Raw genomic sequence first — 17,815 nt, forward strand, 5'->3', positions numbered from 1 at the left:
GGCGCAACGGATAAGATGTTGGTCTTCCAATAATGCAAACCTAGCTTAAGCACTGCTCACTGTTCACCGCTTACCGCTTATTGTTGATAAGCACCGCTCACCTCTACCCAGAGTGTAATAAATAATAATTTGAGTGGCACAATTGCTGCAGGAAAGGCGGCCAAGAGAAAGGAACTGGCCAACCTACTCTCCTTAGTGCCGAAGGCTTGGTACAATAAGAACCTTATTTTATCGTACGCGACACTTGAATCAAGTATGGAACCAACTTTTACCGAGCCCAAAATGTAGATACTAAACAAGTTCAATAAACATTTCAAAAACTACTGTAGGCTGTGTCATCTTCAGTGCTGTCGTCTTTCCTCCTCGCTTCTGGTGGATAGATAGGGTGGATTTATAAATATCACTATTGTGCATGAAGTTACAAAAAGAAAATTGTCAAGACTCGCAATCATGTTTCAATCGCAAAAGTATCCTGCATTGGTTTCAAACTCCTATTTTCAAACTTTTATCGGGTCCCGAATAAGAGACACGGTTGTATTGATGACTCCTTTTAAAGAACTACATAGCAATCGTTTGAACAGTACAATGTTACATCATTTGTGCAGATAGGGTAAAATAAAACACTTGTATTTGAATTTTTCACAAAAAAAAAAACATCAACACGTGTTACATAATAAAACTGCAATACTGTATTCAAATACTGCAGCAAACGCGTTGACTTCAATTGTCCACACTATTGTGTTGTCGAGGTGAACTGCTAAATAAATAAATAAAATAAAACCTATGCCACACCGATTTTCAATTGTTATCTTCCCAGATACCAAATCAACTGTTTTTTTTTACATGGATTTAACGTCTGCAGACGTTGAATCAATGTAAAAAACGGTTGATTTGTTGTCTGGGGTGGACATTTCGGTGGGTATCAAGCCTCGAACTACTACCAATAAAAAAGCTGTTCGAAAGTCATTGCCCTATTTGAATTGTCTCTTTTGTGTTGACGCTGAGTGCACTGCCCTTTTTATCGTACCGATGAAAATTTTGTCTTTTCATTGTCTTTGCTCTTTGTTTTAAAGGGGTAGTATTGATCTGAGTTTATCTGAGTTGCCAGTCGTCAGCACATCAGTTGGGCATGGTTTGCTTTTGTACGCGTTGGCGTTGCCTTTGTCTGGGTTCGCAACGTTCTCTTCGATGATCTCATTGAAGTGTCGACAGGGAACAATGTGATTCAAGCTTGAATGGCCTGAACTTCACTGAAAACCTTTCACCATCGTTAAATGCAAATTCACCCTGAAAAAGAAACATAAGATAAAATCGCGTTGCCATTAATGGTAAATTACGCCTGTTTTGAAGACCGGGTATATGCGGTCTGAAGGCGACGCATGGGGTCCGATCAGAAGCTCCCTGTTTTTTTACGGAATTTAAATAAAATACACGGCAATCGCGGTAAATTCTTGGCTGATATAACTACTGGACCGCCACAGCGGTATCTGAAAACATTTGAAAGCTAAGAATTTTCCAACAACCACTTGATTGGGTGTTGTTTATATTTCGGATGAATATTTATGCCCATCCATAAATGAATCGCAAAACCCCTTAGTCTGAGTGGCATTTTCTATAAAGTAGCCTACCTTGGGAATGAGAAACAAAGTGTTTATAATCACTGATCATTATTATCATCTTGATCTAGAACTACCACCAAGGTCGTATAGATGATAATCATAATTGTATTTTATATAGCGCTGCATCCATTGCAAATATGCGTTGCTCTCAGCGCTTCATAAAGCCAACAGTTTCAGGCAGTTTAGTACAACCGTTTGGTGGCGCACTCGAGTACATCTTATTCTCAGTTCATTCCTTCAATGCCGAATGTTAAAAAGCAAGAGCAAAGTTGAGCAAGTTCAGTGTCGTTTTATAAGGTGTTTGATATAGCGAGGCATGGTATCGAACCCGTGTCTACCAACCCAGTGACAAAGTTTTGTTGTCGTGTCGTAGCAATTTAATTACCTCTGGATCTTGTTGGATCAGTAGTCCGTATCTTCGGAGGTAGCCTTGCTTGCAGACAGCAAGTTGCCCTGTTCGTGCTTGCGTCACTTGCTCCTGGGCTTGGTACAATGCGTTGGAGAATAAAGATCTTCCAGCACATCGCCTTCGAAGAAATTGCTGAAACAAAAATGAAACTGTCAAAAAACTTTTTTTAGAGCTTTTGATATATAGATCAGATCTGTAAGTTCAATTTATAAAGAACGTCAGTCTGTTGGTTACTTGAAAAGGGCTAACATGAGTACTGAGTATGGCCGAAAACGTTTATGGTTTGTTTTCATGCTATTATGCTAAATGCCGCCTGGTTGTTAGGTTTTATCAGGGATATGGGTTTTATTTGTCTATGGTTTTAAAAAATCACCTCTCTGCCAAAAGTTGGTTTATATTGTGTTTAACAAAGGCTATTTATGTTTGTACCTACTAAACACCAAGCAGCGTGGCCCAAAGATATGATTGTTATATGGGACTAATTTTTTGCATTTTTAAAGAACATATTTTTTATACTAAACCACAACTGCACATCGATCTTTAGCTAAAAGCAATAACATTTGTTAACAGTTAACAAAGCAGTTGTTATTGTTATTTTTAATGTTTTAGTAAAAAGCATAGTATCAGAGTTAAGACGTATCGAACATTGAACATTGATCATTGAACATTGAACATCATTGATCATTGAACATTGATCATTGAACCTTCCATTGTATTAGTAGTTGTTTTTAGGTATATACTTTGTAGTTTTTTACCTGTTGTCTTCCTTCATAAAAAAAGAGTTCGCTCTCCGTATCATCCAAGGTCAACACTCTTGGGCTGCGCGATAGTTCTTCTCGTTCAAAACAAGGAGATCTGTATCTGTTTGGTCGAGGAAAACGGATTTGTCTTTTCTCTCTTAAATGTTCGTTGCTGGAATTAGACCCGTTGGTCGAATTTGTTGGCACCACGGTATCACCATTGTTGCCGGTGTTGGTCATGTTTAATGTAGGTGGTTTTGTTGCGAGTGATTTTTTATATACCGGTTCCTCCAGCTTCGCAACCACATAGTTTTGTCTGTTAACTTGTGGCGTATTGTTAGGAAATCTCATTGCAAGCATTGCTTGCTCCTCCTCTGATCCACCATCATCCTCTTTTGACAAATTAGCGTTGGCTATGTCCTGCGTTAAAAGTCTCTCTGCCAATGATCCTGCTGGGATATTTAAGGTACGAGAGCTACCTCTTCGTGTCGCCTTTTCATTTTTCCTCCAGATTAACTCCCATATATGACTGGGAATGCTTCTCTTTTTCCTTTGAGCACCAGTACCCTGTCCCTGATTAGATAAGACGACTTCAAGATCAGGGTTTTGAAGTGCTCTATCCTGGCCATTATTAAGCTGGTTTAGTCGCAGTGCTCCGTAGGTAGGCCCAGTTATTCTAAAAGTTAAAGAAAAATTGTTAAAGAAAATGTATTTTTTTATGAGCAATGCTTTTTTCCAAGTACATTGCCTTCAGTTTCTGTTAGCAGTGGAATCGAATAGCCATAGCAGTTAAGGGAAACGCAACATTTTTGCAACGTATCAATACACTATAGATTGGTCATATTTTACGATATGGTAACTAGTTTCTATCCAGAAACCCATTGACGTGAAATTTGAACGCTAGTCTTCATCACAGAAAGCGCACATTTGACATCTCACAGAAAGCGCACATTCTACGTTCGACATCTCACAACTATGCAATAGATAGAGTTTCGCTTGTAGCAGCATGATCGTTGCTTACTTCACAATGTAGATACTAACGATCTGTTTTGGCCTGATGCTGTGCGTTCGCTGTGGTAATAACGGTTTGCGCTAGCTTTAGGAACACAGTTCCCTAGTCAAATGCTATGGCGAAGTACCAAATCATGCACTGTGACTATTCGTCATAGCACATGACTAGGGAGCTGTGTTCCGAAAGCTAGCGCAAACCGCTATTACCACAGCGAACTCGCAGCATCAGGCTAAAACAGATCGTTTGTATCTACATTGTGAAATTTCACAGTTATTTTTTCCTGTGCTCCATTACAAAGATAGGATTACACCAACAAAAATTCATACCCGCAAGCGGAAAGACAAGAGCTGTATTCATTTGAAATTGCTCCTCGGTTGTCGCGGAATATAGGGTTTGAGGAAAGCAACTGTAGTATACCGGATACCGTTGTGGGGACATTTGATCCGAAACGTGAAATTCCTGTGGCTTGAAGAATAACCGCTTCGCACGCACCTGGTATTTGAGATAGTATTGTATAGTTGACCGCTTACAATTGCTTCATAATAGTTGTAAATTTGAAATTTTAATTCTGATAATTTTTTTCTGGTAACATAAAAAGTGCAAACAAATATATAGTAATAACGATTTTTGGTGCTATTATAGCGTAAGGTCTATCTTCCTTTACCGCTGTGACGTGCGATCTATCGCTGCATTGCTCATATCATATCATAGCCATTCAATCATAACATAAAAATAAATATTTTAGGCCTATCACAACTCTATCATGTTATCACTAACCGCTACTTTTCATTTGCTTTTCTATGCATCGGCAGATTACACCACATATAGCGGTAGACCTCACTCAAAAAGAGCACCGCTATTTTTTCCTCACCGAGTATCGCGTATGATATTCGCTTTATACTGTATATTAAGCAGTTAAGCACCAGTCAAAATCATATTCCTGACCAGACTTACAGTTATTGTTGATTCTTACTTGTGCATAATTGAGAGGTTAAAAGAGCACTAGCCACCACTGATGCAGCAGATTGGGGGGCTCGTGGTGTGATCCCTTCATCGGAGAACCGCCCGGACGATAATGGAGCGGTGTCCAACTGGGTTTGAAAGGCCAACCCGATTTCTCCCGCTCTCGTATCAGGGGATCGCCCGAATACAAGATCGTTTTGGGTTTCTTGTTGGGAGTCGTCTGACTCTTGACTCTGGGCATCAGCAAGGCTAAAGAGGCAGCTGCAAATAAACGAATACAAGAAAATTAGGTTAGCATACGATGTTTCCCTGTTCTCTTCCAAATAGGAATCTTGCAACATTTCATTGCGACATTTGCGTTTTTATTGTTAAGTATAGTGGCAGCCATATTTACACTACTTGAAAGTACAGTCAAGTTGCTCACGTATTCGGAAGTCATGCAATGGTCTAAATTTGTCTCATTTTAAGCAATGTTTGAAATCGTAAGAAACCGGATTTAATTTACCTTGGCTACTCAAATAAAATGTCCTTTTTTTAAAGCAAAGATGAGAAATACACTTTTCAAGAAGTTTTTCAGAAAATGTTACAAAATTGGTCGTACGTTTAAGAATGTGTATAATGGTGTACGTCTGCCTTTTGGAAAGTTGACATATTTGACCATAACATGCATCCATTGCTATATATATGCGCTCTAGCGCTATGCAAGACAGTTTATTTCAGTACAGTGATGTAGAGGCGCTGCTCAGCACATTTTTACTTACCCAGAGCTTTGAAATATGTCGTAAGCCATAGAAGGGTTTTCCCTGTATAACCTGCACGAGAGGGTATTCCGCATGTTATCGTCGTTATTGCACTTTTGTAAAAACTCAGAATTTTGATTCTGAGAATTCCCTTCTGAAAAATAAAAACGTAAAATTTTATCAAAGAGATGACTATTTAACTTGGAACAAAATTTTGCAAAAGCACAACTACAGTATTTACTCACAAATCACAATGATCTAATTATGAATGAATATGGTGAAAGTTTGCAAAGGTTAGTTGTAAAGCAGTAAACTGTTCGTGCGGATGAATATTGACCGTATCAAGACATTAAACTGAAGCTGCGTTAAAATTTTTAGTTAAGTTTTATTTTTTCTATGAAAATTATTTATTTTAGAACAGGATGAGGTAAGCCTAGATTTTTGACTGGCAAACACTGTGTAGATTTTTGTATTAATAATATTACGTATTAATATAATAAACATTATCAGAGATGTTGTAGCATAAAATTATTTGTACGTTACATCAAATGAAATAATAGTGTAATGGGAATATCACAAATAATATAAGAAATATAAATTCATGTCAAAAATATGTATAAATGTAACAATTGCAAAAACTATTCACATGTTCTACTGTATAATAGTAAGATATAAATTGTAAAAAGTGTGATTTTAATGGTATATACTGTGACATTTTGTTTGTCAGAATTCAATCCAATTTATTTACACAAATTATTACAAAACCATCATCACTGATTTTATCGGTTTCATGGTGCAGTGGGACGACGTTCGGAAGAGCTTCAGTTCGAAACCTAACCCCAGAATGCGGCTGTATATTTGACTACGCCCTTAAAAGGGCACGCTTGAACTAGTCAAAAAGTATGACCAGTTTAAGTTGTCATCCCGTCCGCTTAATCTAAATCTTTAACCACTGGGCAATGGCATTAGCCTGGATACGAGCGTACCAATTTGGAGCCATTGTGCGCTTGCTGATGTCGAATCGATTTCTCACCTTTACGATTGCATTGCTCCAACTGATAATTATCTCCAGGCAGCCTTTCACAAGAGGTCCCTTGGCACGGTCGACTTCTTGCGCGCACTCCCATTCCAACTGTACTTGTGCAAGTGCTCCATTGTCCCCAGTTACCCCACTGGGGTCTTTGTCTCGCATTTCCTGTCGTTTGTGGCCGAGCGTTGGCTTGTTGCCTCAAAAGTAGGAGAGCTGTAAATCAAGCAAATAGTTTGTATGGTAACTTGAATATTATTTTCTTATTTTATTTGGCTCAAAAAAGATGTCAAACAGAAGTATCTGCACTGTGGGTTTGTAGTTTTGGCTTTTTAATGACTGATAGCGATGGGCAGTTTCAATAATCGTTGCTCTGGCCAGAAAAATCCGTCTCTTTTGCTCTAATACTCTGCATACGTTGAATCAATGTAAAGAGGACGGATTTTGCTGGCTGGGACTACCACAAAGGCCAAATCCATTTTTCTTTGTTGCACGAGTTAATGCCTTCGTGGTCAGGGCATTTATTATCCAGTACATTTATTATTATTATTTTTTATTAGAAATATTTTTATTGGATAAAACATAAATTGAAAATTTTAATACGGTAAAGGTTTTTGGAAATGAAACTTACACACTGCATGTTTATGATAATTTTATTTATTTTTATTCCCATGATATGTGTCGTTATTGCTAAATTTTGATAAAAAACGTTTGAAATGGTCAAACCACATTTTAATATTTTGGCACTGATCGAATCTCCCACATTCCTACACAAAGATGTTGCAGTGATATTATACTTAGTACTTACCACAGACCGTAAACACAACTTCGTGCAATGACTTCATAACAACAATTTACAAACGGTGCGGGTTTCTTAAAATTTCTTGAAAAAATATTACAAGGTTGCTGGAAATGAATCAATGTGTATCGGATTATGAAAAGTGATTTGTTTTAGTCATAAGGTAATGCACAGCGTATGATATTTGCAATAATAGCGATTAATAGCTGATCTGTTGATGAATATTTATAACACTTTTATAGATAGATGAGACAACAGTAAATCACATTCGAGCTACAAATCTTAACACAAACGTCACAAAAACAGATTGTTTCAATTGTTGGTTAAAACTTTCTCAGGACTTCGACGCTCTGCTATATTTTCTTGGAAGATCGCTGGGACCAGAACCGTTTTTTACACTTCAGTTTTTTTTATAACAAAAGATGTGTTGCAAAGTAGTGTAATAATTTTAACAACTTTGTTGAAAGGTTATTCAACAAACTCGATTAATGCATCAAGATCAATGTACAAATGAAAGCTTGTCGCTTGCTTATGAATTCACAACTCCTCACTTTTCTACTTGTACCTTGCTAAAACAGCTATTTGTAATATTTTACACTTTCTTGGCTTTTTTAGCAAGGTTTCTTTTTTCTGGCCTCGGTGTAACTGCAACTGTTTTTCGGGCGTTGGGCTTTTTTTTAGCATCAAGCAGGGAAATTATTTCCTTGTTTTGAGCTCGCTGAATGCAGAAATGTTACGGCTACGCTGCAGTCCGTATCTTTTATAATCTGGCACTGAAAATGAAATACGAAAAACGTGCGTATCACTGAGACAGAACAGCTTGCGTAAATTTACATTTTTGAGACTTTTTAACGTATGTATGTGTTGTAACTGTGGCGCACAATCTATTTTATTAAATTAGTTGGATTACCCTATTTTGCCAGGACTGGTTTATGATATTGTCTTATAAACTTATTTTTTTGTTATTTATTTAGGTGTTTAGTTTGACTTTCGTTTAGCTTTGCCTTTAACCGAGGTTAAAATAAAAAGTAGCTCCAGGTAATCGAAAATTGGCCATTTACAGCCTTTTTCATTTTAAATCAACATGATTTCTATTTTTGACACCGCTGTTCATTTTCCAAATTGTACCAAAGTTTGCAGCAGCTAGGTGGCGTTCGTAGTTCTATTCTACATCAACAAACAGTAAGATAAAGTGATCAACTAAAAGTGACAACCGTTGCATTGGAGAAAACTAATACTATTAGCGTTAAATACTAAGTTAATAAAGTGTAATGACTTCCTATCCTTCAAAGTCTGTGATATGTCGTATTTGTATTATGAAATACATTGCAATTCCTTCATTTTTTACTGTTGTTTTTGCAGTTTCATTTCGGACAACGATTTACAGAACTGTTACTTCAAAAAAGATTAATTTGGTGCAAGCGTTATTGCATTTTCCCAACAAGTGTATTTCTATGCAGTCTATATTCTACTATCTACACACAGCGGACACTACACACATTGTTTGGACGCACATTCAATTTCATTATTAATTGATTGAGTTTCGCTTTTAGCAGCATGATCGTTGCTTACTTCACAGTGTAGATTCTAACGATCTGTTTTAACCTGATGCTGCGAGTACGCATGGACTTCTAAATAGTAGCACCTGGACTGGACACGCAGTGGCCAACATGTGGCCTAACAGTTGGTACAAGAGTTGGCCAACAGTGGGCCAACAGGGTTAGTTACTTGGCTGTTGGTCCACTGTTGGTCAACCGTTGTACCAACTGTTTGGCCTCATGTTGGTCACTGCGTGTCCAGTCCAGGTGCTACTATTTAGAAGTCCATGGAGTACGTTATGACGAATGGTGTTGCATACAGTGAGTGGTTCTTTAATGTGAGTGGTTCTTTGGTTTAGCTTGAGGCTGCCGGCTGTTGAGTTTCTGTGCTGTTAGGCGCTAGTGCTGTGAAATTTTGTTGAATCAGTTGTTAGTAGATTAGGTGACGTAGTTCTTCCCTTTCGGCACGATTGTGAATTTTTGGATTTTGTGTGCCTTCATTGTTAATGTCAACTGGCTGGCAGTTGTAACGCGAATTTGGATTTTTAAACTGTTTTTATCGTTGATTATGATAATCTTCGTTCTCCGGTTGAGTGAGCCTCTTTTGAGCTTTTAATTCAATAATTTAAATTTTAATTTATTACATTCAATTTACCTACGTAAGTAATTTAAAGATTTCATTGTTCTATCAACAAACTTCTGCGCTATGTTGTATGTGGGTCTGCTACTATTCGGTGAGTCCGATTCGGTGAGTCCGATTCGGTGAGAGCCTTTTTCGGTGATTTTTTTGAATTTTTTTTTGAAAATTATCGGGTACCGTAGCCTAATTAAAACCCCAAAACCTCAAACCCCCTAACCCCAAACCCCCTAACCTCAAACCCAAAAAACCCCCAAAACCCCCAAAAAAAACCAAAACCCCCAAAAAAACCCAAAACCCCCAAACCCCCAAAAAACCCCAAACCCCCAAAAAAACCCAAACCCCCAAAAAACCCTAAACCCCAAACCCCCAAAAAAAACCAAAATCCCCAAACCTCCCCAAAACCCCCAACCCCTATCCCCTAACCCCTATCCCCTATAACGGCAATAATAATTAGGCTACGGCGCGCAATAATTTAAAAAAAAAATCACCGAATAGGGCTCTCACCGAAAAAGGCTCTCACCGAATAGGGAACTCACCGAATCGGACTCACCGAATCGGGCCATTCCGGTTGTATGTAGCCTATGTTTTGAAAATGTCGGTTCTAGCGTTTTGGGATATTTTATATTTAACCAGTTGAAAGCATTCTTGTGTGTATTTACATGTGAGGCAATTTGAGTAAATTGAATCACTATTATTAAGGGTCTGCTACTATTCGGTGAGTCCGATTCGGTGAGTTCCTAACCTCTAACCCCTAACCCTAACCTTAAAACGGCAATGATAATTAGGCTACGGTACCCAATAATTAAAAAAAAAAATTGAAAAAATCACCGAATAGGGATCGGACTTACCGAATCGGACTCACCGAATCGGACTCATCGAAACGGGCCATTCCGATTATTAAAGTAGCCTTTACAGCCTGTTTCCCCCTTTGCGGGAGCGTCAAAAGTTGCCGATATCTCGGTCATTACAAGTAATCGAGTGATTCTGATGTCTGTAAACCTCCATTCTGACTTCTCGATGTTAGAAGAGTTGCAGATCCTAAATTTACTGAGATCTATGTATTGCAGGATGCAACCAAACGAATAAAATTAGTAAAAAATAATCGGGTTTGGCAGCAAAAAATGATTTGGTTACCAAACCTGATTGTTTTTATTTGCTGATCTTGGTCATTATCTGAAGTTTCATGGTAAATATTTTGATTCTTTTCATTCGTAGAACAATTTGGACTTTGGGTTTTTATCTCCAAGCATGGCCATTTTTCTAAGTTTAAAAGGATTGATTTTTCATTTTTAAGCCTCAGTATAAACATTACATCTTGTCTCATGTATAAGATTTAAATCTTGAAACCTGTTTTGGTTGCTATAAACCGATAGGAGCATCACGTCCTTGCACATGCATTTCAACTAGAATAAATGCTCTTTTTACAACGCTTCAAGGTCTGACAACGTTGAAACAACGTAAAAAGGGCAATTTTTGCTTGTTGAGATTTGTGATTTTTGGCGAACCCGTTGTTTGTTCATTCAGCAACAAGTGACGCAAGAAGGACTAGAATTAACCTTCGACCATTTGCGGTCTCAGTCGAACTTTGTTCATCTTCAGATTGGCACGAATGTAATTCGACGACGGCTTTGCTTAATCACATCTTATCACATCTTCCGAAGAAGATTTACTCAATTTTTACTAAGCTTGACTAATTTTATTAAGTTTGTTGCTGAAATGTTTTAAACTTTTGTGTAGTGCTTCTAGCCCTGCAAAGTGGAGTGCTGATTTTGTGACCTCTAAAGGTATTTGATTTCCTGTTTTTTGTTTCAATAAGTAAAATTTTTGGTGTGTTATTGTAAAACTTTGAAAAAAAACAAACCATTAATTGACTACGGATAGTTCTATTGCATCTGCTTACTAATGTCATTTATACGCTAATTTCGCAGAGCACATGTGGTGTGCAAGACTTTCGGAGTCGCAAAATATTGACTTTTTTTAATAGACAGCAAATTATGAGTGATACAAAGCACCGGTGTGAATACAGTATACTGTATCAATATATTTATATCCAGTTGTGCACGAATTTTGTTTTACCTTAATCACTTTCCCACGAAAGCCTCAACTAACGAGGGGAGATATAATTCATGTTTTACTTTGTTCAAATGAGCTGACTTGTGCGTGGTTTCTCTACGATTTGAATTTTTTGGTCTGTGTGTTGGCTAATTCCACCGTGGAAACTCTTTGCAACGGAATAGTTGAATATATGATGCAGCAGCTGGGAAATTTTACAAGCCGAATAAAACATTGTATACATAAAAGGTCAAATATTTATCAGGCATTGTGACCTCTTGTGATCTGGTTAGAGATAGGTAAAATTTTCTTATTAATTAGTAAACTCGTGTGTATATAGATATGCGGTCTATGTAAACTATTTCTACACACGGTAGACGTTTATTAATAGTTGGTTGTTTTTCAAACGCTTTTTTGAATGGACGTAGTTTGATGAAAGTATTTAAACTTGCAGCCAATATCTGTAATTTCCTCTTTACCAACAGCATCTTGACTTGTTTTGGTAACTGTCCACCAAGGGACCACGAAATAGTTAACGATATGCTTCTTTTTTTCTACAGACTAACGACGCGCGTATGGTCTTAAGTCACATTTGAACAAAGAATATGTTCAATAATTGATTGATTTACGATAACTGCAAATAATAGAATAGATACAAAAAAATGTTTTACAGTAACTTAAGCAATAACAACATAAACCAATTATCTCTTGTCATGACAACAGAGAATACGACTGAGTGTTGCGATAAAAGCGCATTGTTCATTTTCTTACTGACCTTTTATCTCATAAACTAAAAAATGCCAAAGTATGCGGAGTGGACGATAATGAAAGTAGACAACTCGCAGCTTAACTTGCCAAACTTGTTTGTACCTGTTTATTCAAGTTTTTTTGGTGTAGTGGAATACGCATTTTCATTAAACTCTTTTACTTAGTCATCTGTGCTTTATCTTACAGTGTAAGCCCATTCGGTGGCTTAGTGGTGAGAGTGTCTGCCATTGAATCGCTATGCATGGGTTCGATGCCCTGTTGAGTCATACAAAAGACTTTAAAATTGGCATGAAATCTTGTTCCTGCTTGGCACTCAGCAAAGGTGTGAGTCCCAGATAATTGCGCCTCAGTACGGCTGCGCTGACGCGGTCTGCTTTGCAAAACGCTGAGATCAACGCATATCTGCGATACGGCGCAAATTAGCCCATTATAATTTATACGTAACCTGATGGGACTACAATTAATATTTATTACCGTATTTTAGCTGTCGACGAAAGAAGTTGGTAGTTTTAACAAACGCAACTTATATTACTCGGCTTAGGCCGCAATTTCTATGTTGATATTTTAGTTTACATTCTCCCGAATAACGTGTGTTGGAGTCTTAGAGACTTGAGAACAGTCTCACTCAATTTTTATGCTCCAGCCTCCACTTACTGAGATTGCGTCGTCACATCAGGTCTTGTCAATTTAGAAAATCAGTTTACTAATATTTTGACAGCTGGACTGAACTGATTACTTATATGCAAAGTGAACTGAATCAAAATCGTAATTGTGTAGCTCTTATTGATTTTAGAGTTTTCTTTACATTTTGAACGAAACTCGGTATGTATTGGCCACGTTAACACCGCAATACGAAACTTTTCCTTTTACTTCACATTCTTATTCTTCTCGGTAGAAAAATATTTATAGCTTACTAAGATTGTTGTAAACTAAAGCATTGGTTTACCAAACTACAGCCAAGTTCGGTAACTTTATAATTTTACAGTATTCGAAATAATTTTTACAAACATAATTAAACAACTTAAGCGGTAAAGTTGTATATTTCCAACCACAGTTGTGTTTTTTCATCGTTTCAACTTTCTAAACTTTGAAGCGACTTTGCTTGGAAATGCGCATGATTCTGCGCCGCAAAAATTTATTTAAAGAAAAAAAAGTTTGACTTCGACGGGCGTCGAACCCTCGTTCTCACGATCACTAGGCAGAGGATGAAACCACTGAACCAACCGTGTTAACGAGAAAATGTTCCATTCACACGGTTTTCATACAAACCTTTACCAAAATATGTAAATGAGACAGAAATCTCGTGGGAAAAAAAATTTCGCTTCCCGGACAGCAAAGCAGCCGTTTTTTTTACATTGATTCAACGTCTAGGTTATTGCATTCCATGACAATTGCGTCAGCAGAGAATTGACGTAAAATAACCGCATCTTAATATTTTGTTTTTTAGCAACATAGTCGTGATATAACGGAATGTTTCTTGACATTAATAATTGTGTGGTGCCAACAAGGTCAAAAAGAGTGAAGCTTTTTTGTTGAAAAGCGGCAATTTTTCCAAGAAATTGACAAAGCAAATTAGAATATTCAGTGATTTAATCCTCTTTTGATTTGCTGTAGTGGTCAACATTGTATAATCACCGGTTGCAAATGTAGATACGAGCACGCCCCCTCATCAAGGTCTGCACTACTTATCTGTTCATTGTTTTTTCACGTCGGTTTCCCATTTTCTGGTATTGTCTGATAACTTTTTGTGTGACATGAATTTGAGTTGTAGAAGACGCAATCTTGTGTTGCCAAAGATAATTTTGATTGTTGAAGTTTTACATGCATTATAAAAAGCTCTGGTCTTGGTGGAAAGTTGTTCTAGTTTAGAGCCCATAGCGAAATGCGTTAAGGTGCGTCTACACGAGAAAGTGTTCTTGCTTAGAAATTCTTGCTTAAGCTAGTGATTAAGCTCGTTTCGTCTACACTGGCAACCTCGACGAAGATTTTGCTCGCTTGAATCGCGGTCACGTGAGTATCTAATCTCCAATGACGTCACGTTTTAAAAAGTTTGCGCCAAAGCATAGCAGTTCGCGCAGCAGAGTAGACCAAGCAACTGACTGTTCTTTAACCATTTGAAGTTGTTGCAGTCTTTCAGTCATGGCTTCCTAGAAGTTGTGTAAAAAATGCTGCAAAAAGCGAAGGATGCAAACCAGCAATTTACTGCTTATTGAAGCATTCAGACACCTCAGTGAGGTTGAAATGTTGGAAACAGAATTTCGTGTCAGTGTGGGTGACTGGTAACAACCAGCAAGATCATTCCTCCGCTATTTTTATTACCCAGTGTACAATGGCAATGGTTTTCTGCTGAGATCCTGTTTTGGATTTGAAATTGGAAAATATTGTGCTTTCTATGGGCTATTTCGAGTACGGTCACCGCCAGTTCAGCCCGCAACATTAATAAGAACGGGTTCTTGGGATCAAAACTTAACGAAATCCTTAACGATACCGCCCTGCCCTGTCTGGATACTGAGCTGAGAGGAGACCTGAGATTTTGGCGGGAAAAACATTTCTAAGCAAGAGAACTCACTTAAGCGCCCAGTTTTTCGCTCTGGAGCGTATTTTTTCTCGACGGCTCGCTTACTCGCCCATTTTCTTAAAAGTAAGCGGCACAAACTGCGATTAACTTAAAGAAACAAGAAGTTTGGCTAGCTTAAGCAAGAAAACAGTCGTCGTGTAGACGCACCTTTAGGAAGCTGGTTATTAAACGAGCCACTACACGATGGTTTCACGTTGCAATTTGGCGTACACATTCTTTATGGCAGTCCGATTCGCCACTGACCTGGTGGTGTTTACTCTACTTATTTTAGGATGTATAGTTTGGTCCACTACGCAATTTCTATGCTCTTTTAGGCTGAATGTTTAGAGCTGCACGCTCGTTTGTTTCTGACATTCTTTACTTTGCATATCTTTACAAATCTGTTAGTGGTTTGATCTGATCTGATGTCATTAAACTTGCATGAGTTCAGACAAAACTATGTTTGTTGTTTAGACTTTTAAAGGATTAGTTACGCCTTGTAACGCCCAAGGACAATACTCAACACCAGTGCTTAACTTTTTAATTCTGTTTTGTGAAAACACAAGCGTTCTAGGTTGTTTGTCAACTCAAACCAGTCTTCTCGGGTTCTCATATAAGGCTGGCTATCAGAAAAGTTCAAAATCCGTATCAAACCGTGTGATTGTGAATACATGTTGAATTGCGAAGCATCTGGGCCACTCCAATTTTTACTGCGTCAAACTAGGAACGCGCAGCTCCACTTTTCCTGAGCATTGGAAGGGTCAATTCCCAATTTGACAATTTTTTACGCTTAGCTACTAGCTTTTCAACAGATTCTTCGTTCTTTATTTTTTCTTTCGTGCTCAAACGATTCTCATTGTGTGTCCAACCTATCTTGAAGTTATGAAAACTAAATTAGACTCTTCATAGCAAACTATCATAATGCACAACATGTGTTCAAGGATTAATTACGCATGAGCAAAACTATATGACTAAAGATAAACGTTTTTTCTAATAAAACTGCAGTAAGTTTGACTGACATATGCTAGTACATGCTAATCAATGTTCCACTATCAAGTTGTTGCATGTACAATGCGATAACGTAATTCCGTCAACACAACACATCATTTAATGAGCCACAACATGTTATTATTAGTTTTAACAATTTTGATATCACAAAAATACTTTACATTAATGAAACATTCACATTAAATAGATTTTTTTACCATTTTTTATAGAAAATAATAATGTCAGTGGCCATGTCTAAAATTGATTCAAACTTATTAAAACTGGAAAAATATGTTAAACTCATCAACGTGCATGCTATCAGGACCTTAGATTTACTAAGCGTGTTGTCTCAGTCGGTTATAAACAAGAAAGGGGTTTGTGACGACAGATGCTTCGTTGAATTTTCAATCATATTTAAGTTATATAAGACTAAAAATCGATTGCTTTTTTGCGAACGAACGTCATTTTTACATTGCAACTTGTGCGTGTCCTGTGCGTTGCAGACTAGCAAAAGCTATTAGTTCATCAATAACACGAATAAATCATTTCATTGGTTATTTAATCATAAAAAGTTTTGTGGGAACGATAAGTTGCAGAAAATATATTGGACATGTTATACCTTCCGCTTGTTGCTATTAATGCGCGTAGCTTGACCAGTGATGCATTAATTTTTCATATAGTGCCCGCAGTTAATAAACAACAACCTTTAGCAAAGACAAGAAGACTCACTCACTGTATATTGAAATTCCATCCGTGCTTGGTACAAACCATCCTGAGATGAGTGCTAATAAAACTGGTACCAGCACTTTCTTCGTCATAGCACTTGAACGGTGTAGGCTACGTTCGATTAAATATCACTGATCTTTACAAAATCTTTTTGCTATGATAACGTACGTTTTGTTGCAAATCGCTAGCTTATATACGCTGAAAGCTAAAATAAAAAAATATTGGGCACATTTTGATTTTCAGGTGATAACCTAATCCGTACTTAAGAATGACTAAACACTTCAGACTAAAATACGCTCTTTTTCACAATGACACTGTTTTGTGACAAGTACTTTTTTCTGGCACAACGCCCTTTTTGTTGTATCTCGTTGTCTTTGAATTTTTGTTGGAAGATCTTTCCATTTTTACTGAGTTTTAAACAGTATGAGTATTCTTCTCGGTTTTAAAAGTTTCCAATTACTCTCTAAACAGCAGCTAGACGTGCTGTCATTTTTATGTTTTAAGAATTACCAAATAGTTACACCCTTCTCCGTTGTCACAGATATCATCATCGAAAGGCGAGTTCAAAAGCGAAAGTTATTGCCGCTAACTGAATTACACCCAACACCAAATATAATGTCAGTTATCACAGTCGTCTTTTATTATCATGCACAACACTGTCATAGCCCGAAGGTTACTGAACTCTCAAATCCAGCATTAAAAGCAATTGACTGCAATTTTAGAGCTTTCGTCTGCGGTCAAGTCGGTAATTTAAGTATATTGAAATTGACTTTTTTGATAGAAAAGCAAATGTGGTATCATAATCATTTTTTAATTAACAAAATCATAATAAATCTTTTCCGCAAATGGCCGACCTGTTTTAATAGCAGTGTCGCCGCTTCTCCTAACTTCTGATTGACAGACCTTAAAATGGAAAAGCGTAAATTTGCGACTATTTAGAATTTTAGATGTTTATTAAAATCTGCTGTATCAAAAGTGTCATTTTTAATGGATAAAGATTTTAATTATGATTGGTCACAGTGAAGGTGTTGGCTCTCAGGTGTGCCTGTGTTTGTGTACACGTTGCTGCATGTATTGAGGTGAGGCTTATCAGAGCGCAACGTTTAGATGAAACGCCAGTTTATGGTTACATGATATTGCCAGTTCTCGCAGTCATCACCGTTCCATCCCAAATGTACGTTAACGTCCAAGTCACTCCGATATAACCTGAAATGGGAGAGCTCTCCGACTGTATTCAC

At 37.4% G+C, this 17,815-nt stretch overlaps 2 protein-coding genes across 2 annotated transcripts in view; one reads left to right on the plus strand and one right to left on the minus strand.

Annotated features, from left to right (window-relative positions):
• The window catches only part of LOC145783336 (tectonic-2-like), a 59,461-nt gene that overhangs the window by 19,040 nt on the left and 22,606 nt on the right, over positions 1-17,815 (plus strand). The gene's annotated exons all lie outside the window — the stretch shown is intronic.
• On the minus strand, positions 737-16,669 carry LOC145776921 (uncharacterized). Its single transcript, XM_082588159.1, has 8 exons — positions 16,585-16,669; positions 6,517-6,726; positions 5,505-5,637; positions 4,754-5,004; positions 4,107-4,272; positions 2,784-3,444; positions 2,005-2,160; positions 737-1,287 (listed from the first exon to the last, which is right to left on the minus strand). The coding sequence occupies exons 1-8, from the start codon at positions 16,667-16,669 to the stop codon at positions 1,195-1,197; spliced, it is 1,755 nt and encodes a 584-aa protein (XP_082444285.1). The 3' UTR covers positions 737-1,194.

This window comes from Aplidium turbinatum, chromosome 1 (genome assembly GCF_918807975.1).
Source record: "Aplidium turbinatum chromosome 1, kaAplTurb1.1, whole genome shotgun sequence".
NCBI classification, from domain to species: Eukaryota; Metazoa; Chordata; class Ascidiacea; order Aplousobranchia; family Polyclinidae; genus Aplidium; species Aplidium turbinatum.

Excerpts from the sequence above, each read along its gene's own strand:
- LOC145776921 (XM_082588159.1), bottom strand. The coding sequence starts at position 16,669 with ATGACGAAGAAAGTGCTGGTACCAGTTTTATTAGCACTCATCTCAGGA. Across the intron at positions 6,727-16,584 it reads GGATGGAATTTCAATATACA|CTCTCCTACTTTTGAGGCAA; the intron begins GTGAGTGAGTCT and ends CTTGATTTACAG. Across the intron at positions 5,638-6,516 it reads GGAGCAATGCAATCGTAAAG|AAGGGAATTCTCAGAATCAA; the intron begins GTGAGAAATCGA and ends TTTATTTTTCAG.